Source organism: Impatiens glandulifera, chromosome 1 (assembly GCF_907164915.1).
Source record: "Impatiens glandulifera chromosome 1, dImpGla2.1, whole genome shotgun sequence".
Lineage (NCBI taxonomy): Eukaryota > Viridiplantae > Streptophyta > Magnoliopsida > Ericales > Balsaminaceae > Impatiens > Impatiens glandulifera.
This window is the reverse complement of record NC_061862.1, coordinates 74,333,392-74,345,147: the sequence shown is the minus strand read 5'-3', so window position 1 is coordinate 74,345,147 and position 11,756 is coordinate 74,333,392. Positions and strand designations below refer to the sequence as shown.

Genomic DNA, 11,756 nt, shown 5'->3' with positions numbered 1-11,756 from the left:
AAACAGACAGAGACAAGCGGTCCTTTTGAGATTTTGAAGATCGAATATCAGATTTGAAAGAATAATTAACAGAAGTATCGCTCTACAATAAGTAAGTTTCTTTCGTTTTTTTTTCTATAAAGAAGGATGAGGTGAAATTTAGTTATATAAAACGTTTTTATTTGATTCTCTTCTTTTATTTGTTAGGATTGAGTGAACTCTGCCTTTATACTCTTAGTCGGCATCTTCATCGGCAGTGTTAAAGTAAGTTTATCAAATATGTTTTCTCTTATATCCACTTTAAATTCAATTAACACATTTAAAACTTTCTGTCTGAGGTTTTTAAAGTTGATCCTTGATCTTGTTGATTGTTATTATTCCGTCTCATTATTTCTTATCAATTTTATTTATTTAAATCTTTTATCTCTTTTTAATATCAATTCATTTATATTAATAGAATGCCAAGGATTACTAATTTTAATCCCGGAGTTCCCATTACTCCGGTGGATTGGGAATCCAGTAAAGAAAGGACCGAAATATTTCTGCAGCTTTGTAATCTGGAAAAAACAAAGAAAAATTTTAAGGGTAAAAGTCCTACGCCCTTGGGTTATAAAAACGTAAGTGAGGGTCTGTGGACTCACTTGTCTGTCTATCACGATATCAAAATCTTGAGAAATAAGTGGAATTCAGAAAAGAATTTGTGGAAAGTTTGGATTTTTTTTTAAAAATAGTAGTAAACTTAGCGGCATGGGTTGGGATCATCAGCGAAATACTATTAAAGCTCCAAACTTTTGGTGGAAAGAAAAGAGCAAGGTAAACATTGTTTTTTTTTTCACTTTTATAAAAATTAGTTAGGTTAAAATTATTAATATTGAATTTTGTTTATTATTTTTTTTTGTTGAATAGGATCATGACCAACTAAATAAATTTAAGTCAAGTGGGATTCAAAATGAATACATTTATGAAAGATTATTTGGTCAAAGTTTAGTTACTGGTTCGACTGTGTACACTGTTGGGGTTGATACAATTGCTGAAGGTTCTGGTGATTCTGAGGATAGTACTTTCACTCCAGACGATGTTGATCTTCCGACGCTTCCAAGAAAGTCCGGAAGTTATAGTGGCAGCAAGCGTAATTGTACAAGTAAAAATGAGAATACGAGATCAAAACGTAAATTAGTCAAAGAACATATTATATATCATCAACATACTCACACCGATAATTTGAGTCGTACATCGAACCCAACAACTGAAGACTCTGAAAAAAAATTTGTTGCAAAGGTTGAAAAATATATGGGATATCCACCTGGATCAAATGAATCATTGCATGCCGTGTATGCTACGAGTAGACCACACTCACACTCTAGAGAAGCATTGGCGATGTACGAAGGAGACGCCTTTGTTAAATTGTTAAAGAACTATATGAATGACTCTTCTTGGCTGTAAATTTTAATTATGTTATTTTATTTAAGTTTGAATTTTTATCTTATTTAAATTTTATTTTGTATTTATTTTCAAACTATTTTATTTAATTTGAAATTATCTAAATATTTTTAAATTAAAATGATATTATTAAGTAGTTAGTTGTTCAACATTATTTAATTATGTTTTTATTATAATTTTTGATTATATTAATTATTATATATATATATATATATATATATATATATAATTGTATTGATAATGTTTAAAGTTATAATAAATAGATATAATAGTTGTTAATAGCATTGATTTTTTTTACGCCAAAGTAAGTTGCGTAGCTATTTACATGTAATTACTCAAGCACGACAATAATCTCATATGACCTAGAAAAAGAAAATTTCGAAACTATTTAACATATTTTTTATATAATAAAAATTGAGTAAAGACCATGGATGGACTCCTACACGAGTTGTCCATATTTCTTTTTCGCGAACATCACATCTACTCTTAATTTTACTTATTCTATGACTATTTATTTATTAATATTCTTTGCCAAATTGGTATAATTAATTTATAATAAATAATTATATACAAAAATAAATGGATACTACGTACAATATGTATAAATAATTAAGAATTAATTAAGTTAGTAAATTTATAAATAATAAGTTTATTGATAGATTTAAATTTTATTGATTCTTATTTCAATATAATAATGTAATATACAATTAATTATATAAATATTTTTTTTATATAAAACTAAAATTGTAATTTGAATTTTTATTAACATTGTAAAACAAGTTACAAAATAACTCTATAATAAATTTAATACAAAATAAATTACTAGTATTTCTAAATGAAACAACAAATATAAATTAAACAATGTCAATAACTATTCAACTTAAATTCCAATATTAGTTTTATGTACAATTGATAAATAACATTGAAATTATAAGTTGCGTACACATTCGAATTGAATAAAAAAAATATTTTAAGCTACTTAATACCATGTCTCTTAGAAGCTACCTTAAATCTCTTCTACATTAGTTATCTATTCCGATTATTATCCTATCCAGAGAAAAAAAATTATGATCCAAACAAATATTTACCTTGATTTTAAATTTATGTCAACAATTTTATTAAAAACTTATTAGGTATATATATGATATATATATAAACATGTCTCGTTTATTTGTAAACCTTTTAGTTTCACATATTCATATTTATGTAATGTTATGCAATTTTTTTAACTAATTAATTATTAAGTTTTTTCTTTTTCTTTCCATTTCCAAAATTATAAATACAATTTATTTTGCAATTTTACTTTAAATGAAAGTTGCGAAAAAATTATAAAATTAACATGTTATTAATACAAAATAAGTTTTTAAAGTTGATTGATAATTATTTATTTACATATTGGTGTCTAACTTTGTAACTTATTTATAAAAAAAATCAAAATTTTTATTGTTATCAAAATTTTTTAAGGATAGATTACATAATAAGTTAAAAAGATTTCGTTCAATTAATTGTTATTTAGAGTTTATTCAAATTAAATTTAAAAATAGTTCAACTTAATTGTTTTTTAAGAATTAATTAACACTACAAAAAAATGTTCCATTAGTAACTTATTTTTGCAACTTAAATATAATTAATACATTTTTTTAGAACATGTAACTTAAATTATAACATAAATTCTACATAATGGAAATATTGTAACATTTTTTACATTAATTGATTGTTGATAAAAAAAAATTAAAAGCTTCAAATAAATTGTTGTTAAACAAGTCACTAAAGAGAATAATGTTTTATTAATTAAAATGGTGCAATTTTTTATAACAAGTAATCATTACAACTTTTAAAGCTATATTAATATAGAGATAATACAAATAATATTGTTAATATTTTAACTATCATATATATATATAAATATTCTAACGTTTTCATCCACTTTTATAATTATAATGTTTTATTCCAATAAAAGATAAATAATAAGTGACTATAAAAGTTAGAAACTCTAATCTTATCTTATTGTGCAACTAAGTTTGTAGTAAATATTATTAACACTAATATGTAACTTGTTTCGCAACAAAACTATAATTATATGTTGCCAAATGAAGTTACAAATATAAGACAAATAATTTGATTTATTATTTATTTTATTAATATGCTTTCATTCTTAATTAATTCTTAATTAATTTTAAAATTTATTAATTATGTGTTAAATAAAAATTCAATATGTTTTGCATTAATAAAAAAAACTGTTTTACTTTACAATTTTTTTTGCAAGTTTAAAGTAAAAAGTAAATTAAACTACTTTTAAATATATTTTGAATTATTTCTAAACTAATTTGGTTATTTATCTTGCATTACAGATAATTGAATATAATCTTCTAACTTATTTCGTAATCTTAATTTTAACTAGATAATAGAACAACTTATTAGATTGGAAGAAATATATATGATATTTTTTAAAGTTTTTATAGAATTATAAATAAAAATAAAATTTATTATCAAATTAATTAATTCTTAATTAATTAGAAACTATTTTTCAATAAGTTTTACATTTGTGAATAATTGAATAATTAGTGATACTTTATAACCGTTCCATAATTTTAAAATACGTTTAAAATAAAAAATAAAAAAATTAAGTTGGACTATTTTCCTATCATGAAATAATTAAAAAAATAAAGAAGAAGAGAGAGGAGAGAGAAAATATTTAACGTGAATTAATGTGTGAATTAATGTGGTGTCGTTAACTTTAAGCATTATTATATATATATATATATATATATATATATATATATATATATATATATATATATATATATTGTTATTATTAAATATAAAAATAAATATGTTAAGTAATATTATATATTTTAATATAAAATTATTGATAAAAAAATATTTTATATTATTAGTGTCAAAAAAATATAAATATTTATGTGGGATGAGAGAGTAAAAAATATTTAATAATTAAATTAAGGAATGGAAATATATATATATATATATATATATATATTTGGAAAGAAATTTATATATATAATAATTAAGATAAATAATTATTAGGAGAGAGAAATTACCTTATTTTGTGTATGATTGTGGAGATAACGTGTTGTATACCTCTAACATTTTAAATTAAACATTATTAGATATATATAGATATCCGCCAAGGTAGGTCTCTAAGACAATTATTCCAAAAAAATCTTGTTAAATGAAAATACTACATAATAATTTGTCATCACTATAATTGTATTTGAACAAAATTTATTATTTTTTTCTCTCAATAATTGACTAGAATCTTACATAAATGTGTAGAAATTAATCAAAAGAGCACCATCCCTCTAATTTAAGAGCACATTTGGACAAATATTTTTTTTATTAGTGAATATATGAGAATATATTATATTCTCATAATATTAACGTATAGTTAAGACCTTATAAATGATAATCAAACTCGTGATCATGTTAATCATGGTAATTGACACTTGAATTACGTACCCTTATTATCCCCAGTCTCCACCTCACAAAATTTCCCTAAATACAAGGTTCCACAATCATCAGGCATCTACACAATTTTGGAAATATTACTAATATTTAGAAACTTTCATATGGTTTTTTCTTATTATTTAAATTTTGTTATGTCTCAATTTATAAATTATTTAAGAAAAAGAATTATCTGTAAACACATCCAACAAATTAAAGATATAAAAATAATCTTTCCTTTTTTTTAGTTTTTATATTTAAAGAATTCATTTTTAAGGGGACGGATTCTAGATGATCTAGAGTAATGTTAGTTGGGTGGAGTCTCCTCTATCAAATAAATTGTCATAAATTTTCATTTTGATTATTATCCTACTATAAAATAAAATAAAAAAGAAATCGGTTTCAAGTGGTCAGTTTTCAAAATGTGGGAGAATATAATAATTTTCAAACTTGATATACAACACTGGAACGTTCTACAACACTGAATGTATAGATAAGGAAGTCATTATATCCACTGCTTTTGTACACAATTTATTCTTCTCTTCCATTCTCTTGTTTATATCTATGTGTTTTCATTTTTAACGTTTTGTTATATATACATAATCGGATATGTAACAATTACCTCATCAATCTCAATATTCTCTTTTAATACTCAAGATAAGGCTGCTACTATATCCTTTTTTTATGAACAAGTGAGAATATAAAGAGAAATATGGATGCCAAAACAAGGTCATATGCTATTGTGACAGGAGGAAATAAAGGATTAGGGTTTGAGGTATGCAAACAATTGGCTGCAACTGGCATCACAGTTGTTCTAACCGCAAGAAACGAGAAAAGAGGACTTGAAGCTCTTGAGAAGCTCAAAGAGTCGGCCAGTGATGATGTCACTAATATCATCTTCCATCGCCTTGATGTGGCCGACCCCTCTACAATTGCCCCTCTTGTTGATTTTGTCGAGGCAAAGTTTGGAAAGCTTGATATCTTAGTAAGTGGGATATAGTGGACTTAATGAAGAAACTAAAGTCTAAATAATATATTTTCTTTAATCCTTTTCTCTTTCTCTTTTGATAAATCATGATATATGCAAATGTTTTTAGTATAATCATGTCTGTTTTGATAGTTTGAAAGTTTTTGTAATCTGTCAGGGTTAATTTTTTGCAATTCCATTAATTCTATTGATCTCTAATTTATATATTTGCTTCACATATGCATTTATTACCTTTAAAGTAGTTAATTATTTAAAAGAATAGAAATTTGAAATCTTGTTTGTATATCATGACTATGATTTTTGTTGTGATCCACAGATCAATAATGCTGCTCTTCTAGGATCCAATGTTGATTGGAAATACCTGGAAGGCATTGTTGGTAAGGTAACGTCTAATTCTAATGTCATACTCTTTTTAATAAATGGACACTAAATCAAAGGTGGCAAAAGAAAGTATAAAAACAAATGAAAACAAAAGGTAGTTGCTCTAAGGAGTGAAGTGAAACAGGGATACATAAAAGAAGATAATTCTAATATAATTTGGATCATATCATCACAAAATATATATATATATATATATATATATATATATATATATATATATATATATATATATATATATATATATATATATATATATATATATATATATATATATATATATATATATGTGGTTCACTTTATGTTAATCAGTTTTCTCAATTTCTTGACTGTGATGATCTATGGACTTCTCAATTATATGTAAACTTTTATAGATTAAGTTATTACAAATATTGTAACTTACTTTTGTAATTTTTTGGTGTTTCTCATGCACGGTAACTTGGATCTTATTTTAAAAAATGCATTAACGTTATAAACATGTTTTAATTTTGAATTATAACTTATTTGGCAGCCTGGATGGACAGATGGCATACCTGGTGAATTAATAGATTCTCAGTACGAGATTGCAGAAGAATGTCTACAAGTAAATTATTTTGGCACAAAAAAGATGATTGAAGCATTTGTTCCTCTACTCCAACTTTCTGATTCTCCAAGAATTTTGAATGTTTCTTCTGGTGCTGGAACTTTACATGTAAAATTTGGCTGCCTTCCTTTCCTTCGAAGCTCAAGTGAAATAACAATCTTTCGGGCTCTTTTGCCTTGTTTAACTGGTAGTTATCAAGGACAAGTTTTCGATCTGATTCGCCCCATTGACATAAGTAGTTTTTACTTAAACACATTGGTCTTTTTTTTTCCAGAAGTTGGCGAATGAATGGGCTAAAGGAGTGTTAAATGACGTTGACAACCTCACTGAGGAAAGAATAGATGAGGTGGTGAAAGAGTTTCTCAAGGATTGTAAAGATGGAACTAATTTGGAAACCAAAGGTTGGCCAAAGATTCTAACTTCTTATATAGTATCAAAAGCTGCATTGAATGCTTACACTAGAGTTGTAGCCAAGAAGTTTCCGGGTATTCTCGTGAATTGTGCTTCCCCAGGTTATGTTAAGACAGACATGACCGACAATACAGGCATACTTTCTGTGAAAGAAGGAGCCGAAAACCTAGTTAGAGTGGCTTTGTTGCCTGATGATGGACCTTCTGGAGCATTCTTTCAACAAGCTAACATCTCTTCTTTTTAATGAAAATTAATTAAGTGTTCTTATATTCAGCTATATTTACCATGAAATTGTATATGGTTACTCGTTTTAGTTTGCCTGTATAATTTGTTTGAGTAATTTATATCTTTGAACTTTATGAATATTTGCTCATAAATATTTATCTTTTGTGATAATTTTTATTTGGCATATGTGATTATATATCAGTCTCAAAGTTTGGAGTATCATAAGGTCACTTTTGTTATTAATATTTTTTTACATTAGTGTATTTTCAAACACTAGTGAAATGAAATTTTTACCAACGGATTATACCGAGAGATGTATAAATCTTTAGGTAAAGGTCCCAATAAGAAGAAATCTTTCGTTATTAGAAATATTTTTTGAGAGGTGTATAAAATTTTTAGTAATATATTTTTTTACCGAAGATTTTATATAAAACTCTCGGAAATACCCCAACCCCGAAGTGTTAGAATGGAAAAGTACTGAAAGATGTATATCGATAAATATTCATAGTAACGAAAATTATTCGAACATCTTTCGGTATTGGATCTTCCCCAAAAACAGAAAATAATTATAAGTGTTGTGATGTGGTAGTATTGAAAGATATATCCATATCTTTCGATATTAACTATTCCCAAAAAAACAGAAAATAAGTTGAAGTGTTGGGATGGGGTAGTAGTGAAAGATATACCCCCATATATTTCAGTATATGCTCTTCCAAAAAAACAGAAAATAATTCTAAATGTTGGGATGGGGTAGTAGCGAAAGATATACCCATATATTTCAGTATTGGTTTTTCCCTAAAAAACATAAAATAATTCTAAGTGTTATGATGGGGTAGTAGCGAAAGATATACCCATATCTTTCGGTATTGGCTCTTCCCAAAAATTATAAAATAATTCTTAGTGTTGGGATGGGAAGTAGTGAAAGATATACCAATATCTTTCAGTGTTGACTCTTCCCAAAAAAAAAACAGAAAAAAGTTCTAAGTGTTGGGATGAGATAGTAGCGAAAGATATACCCATATCTTTCGGTACTGGCTAAGGTCATTACCGAAAGATATTTAACATATCTCTTGGCATTCCATATTAAAACCGAAAGTTTTGGTAAATCTTTTGGTATTTGTTTTTCACTATCTCAATTTGTCTAAACTCCTAAACTAATCAAGTGTGTGTTATTTTTAAAGTATAGAGATTGTGTTTAAATTTATAAGTATATATGATTGTGTTTGATTATATAAAAAAATGTATATGTATGTTTGTGTTTGATGATAATTAGGATGTGTGTAGTGTTTGATTATTGATGCATGGAAGATTGTGTATAATTTTAAAATGTGTGTGCATCTTTTAAGAATATGAAATGTGTTAAGTTAATATTGTTTAAGATAAGAAAGTGAAAAAACAAACAATTTAAGTCCAATACCGAGAGATATATTAAATATCTTTCGGTAATTAAGGGCATATATTGAAAGATATGGGTATATCTTTTGTTATTACCCTTAAATACCGAAAGTTATTTAACAAATCTCTCGGTATTGGACTTCTTTGTTTGTTAATCTAAATGGTGTTTCACTTTCTAATTAGTTTGTCAAAACTCCTAAACTAATCAATGGTATGTTATTTTTTAAATATAGGGATTGTGATTAATTTTATAGTGTATATGATTGTGTTTTATGTTAGGATTTGTATCTTCCAAATCCGACCTGTTTGAAAACAATTTGTAAAAACACAAGAAAGAAGAACACAAGACACACAGATTTATAGTGGTTCACTCAAATTGAGCTACATTCACTTCAGCCACCACCAGATTTACTATGAAGAAGAAGAAGGAATACAGAGTTTTTGCCTCACACGTTATGTCTCTAGAATTCTGTCTAACCACGTAAACCCTTAATAATCACATATTTATAGGGTAAACATTCAGGTAATAAACCTAAATAACTTTGGTCAGGCCCAAGCCCAAAACAAAAAAAGAAAACCCAATAAACTCTAATTAACAATGTAGAATTTATTATAAGTGTAGGCTCCATAACTCAATAATCTCCCACTTGGAGACTAACTTCATCATCTCTCGATCAGTAGTGGCTTTCCATTCGGTGTCTTAACGAAGAAGACCAACTGAAGTTGCACACAACTTCAGTTTCTCATTTGTCACAGCTTTCGTCAACATATCAGCTGGATTCTCACTTCCGGGAATCTTCTCAAGAGATAATACTCCATCTTCTAAAGCTGACCGGATGAAATGATAACGAACCTGTATATGCTTCGTCCTGCCATGATAAACAGGATTCTTTGCCAAATGAATGGCACTCTGACTATCGCATCGCAACACACTTCTCTCGTAGTCTTGACCCAATTCTCGCAAAAAGGGTTGTAACCACATCATCTCCTTAGCAGCTTCTGTCACAGAAACATACTCTGCTTCACAACTAGAAAGAGCAACAATCTTCTGCAATTTTGATACCCATCTGATTGCAGTACCTCCCAAAGTATAAATGTACCCTGTTGTGCTCTTCTTACTATCAATATCACCACCATTGTCAGCATCAACACATCATTCTAAACCCATATTAGACTTTCGAAAACACAAAGTGAGACCCGTACTTCCTCTTAAGTATCGTAGTATCCACTTTACTGCTTCCCAATGTTGTCTACCCGGGTTGCTCATGAATCTGCTAACAACTCCCACTGAATGTGCTATGTCTGGTCTTGTACAAACCATCACATACATAATACAACCAATGGCAGAGGCATACGGAACAGTGGCCATGTAATTTTTCTCCTCCTCTGTTGAAGGCGACTGATCTTTAGATAGTCTGAAGTGACTAGCTAAGGGGGTAGTAACTGGTTTTGCATCATACAAGTTGAACCTGCTAAGAACTTTCTTCACATATTCTTCTTGTGAAAGCTTGAGAACTTCTTCATCCCTGAAAATTCTCATCCCAATGATTTGTTTAGCAGCACCCAAATTCTTCATTTCAAACTTTTTAGACAACTCTTTCTTGAGCTTGTTAATCTCATACAAGCTTGCTCCAGCAATCAACATGTCATCAACGTAGAGAAGAAGAATAATGTATGATTTATCAAACCTCTTGATATAGCAGCAATGATCAGCTTCACACCTCAAAAACTATATGTTTCCCAGTTTCAACCATCTTTTTAGCAAGACTTCCAAAATCTTGAATCATAGAAAATTTATTTCATACATTTTGAATGTAAGTCTGAAGCTGGTTCTCAAGTACTATACGGCCAGTTAATGAAAAATCCTCCAGATAAAGTTTAGTAAGGTAGAGTATCTTACCAATATCAAATTGAGAAAATGAGTCATTTTGATCTAAACAAGTAATGTAAGTAAGTATCTCCGTAGTTGATTCCGAAAAACGTTTATTCATCTCTTGAATCATCGTATCAAGAACCTATTATTGTAAAAAAAAAGAAGCAAAAAATGCTATTAGAAAACAATAAAAGATGTTTTTGCCTATACACTATACAATATAGTACAAATTTTCTTGCAACAACATGACTTTATAAATGAATACAACAGTTTTAATGATAAGTTGAACATCAAAATGTAGCATATTAAGGGTATCTATCACAAAAACACACTTCAAGGGTATATTTTAAAATTAGTATATAATTTTAGGGAACTAGCCCCCAAAAAACATGCGGTCATACATAGAGAAGTGCTCCCCCACTATCAAAATAAACTAGACAAAACACATTATTCAAAAAATGGGGAGGCTTGAACTCTTGACCTCATGATTACTCGTAGAAGCTATGAGACCTACATGCTAGCCAAATACGCCGCCACAATTTCTTCCACTTTTCATTTATAATTATATATATAGAAAAATATATAATTCATAATTAATTTGTATAAATCATACCCAATTTTTTCACAAAAGTCAGAGGATGCTTAATCCTCTTCTTGCACCCCCTTGGATCTACCATTGTCTCTCGGTAGAATATTAGGGCCATTACCGACATATTTTGATATATCTCTCGGGAAAACAATCATATTTTAAATCTAACCCTGTTTTTCCCGATCACTTTCTACGTCTGCCTCCTCTCTTCTCCTGAACCCTCTTTCTCTCAAGCCATCTGTAGACAAAGGACGTTGATGACCGCCGCCGCCTTCGCGAAGGACGTCTCCTCTAGCCGTCAACGATCAATTTGTCGCCGCAAAGGACCTCTTTTCTTGTCGTCGCACCGCCGATTGATCTATTGTCGCGCCCTCTTCTTCCTCTTCAACGACCAACTTCAAGGTTAGTAATTAATGTATATTTGTGTTAGATT

At 28.0% G+C, this 11,756-nt stretch overlaps 1 protein-coding gene across 1 annotated transcript; it reads left to right on the top strand.

The window, feature by feature from the left end:
- The first annotated feature begins 5,574 nt into the window (after positions 1-5,574).
- LOC124932564 ((+)-neomenthol dehydrogenase-like) lies at positions 5,575-7,577 on the top strand. Its single transcript, XM_047473217.1, has 4 exons — positions 5,575-5,866; positions 6,186-6,251; positions 6,759-7,017; positions 7,100-7,577. Exons 1-4 carry the CDS (start codon positions 5,594-5,596, stop codon positions 7,483-7,485), a joined length of 984 nt encoding a protein of 327 aa, XP_047329173.1. The 5' UTR covers positions 5,575-5,593; the 3' UTR covers positions 7,486-7,577.
- The last annotated feature ends 4,179 nt before the right edge of the window (positions 7,578-11,756 follow it).

Bases quoted from the DNA above. Each gene is read 5' to 3' on its own strand.
- LOC124932564 (XM_047473217.1), top strand. From the start codon at position 5,594: ATGGATGCCAAAACAAGGTCATATGCTATTGTGACAGGAGGAAATAAA. The intron at 5,867-6,185 runs GTAAGTGGGATA...TGTGATCCACAG, and splicing joins TTGGAAAGCTTGATATCTTA to ATCAATAATGCTGCTCTTCT. The intron at 6,252-6,758 runs GTAACGTCTAAT...CTTATTTGGCAG, and splicing joins TGGAAGGCATTGTTGGTAAG to CCTGGATGGACAGATGGCAT.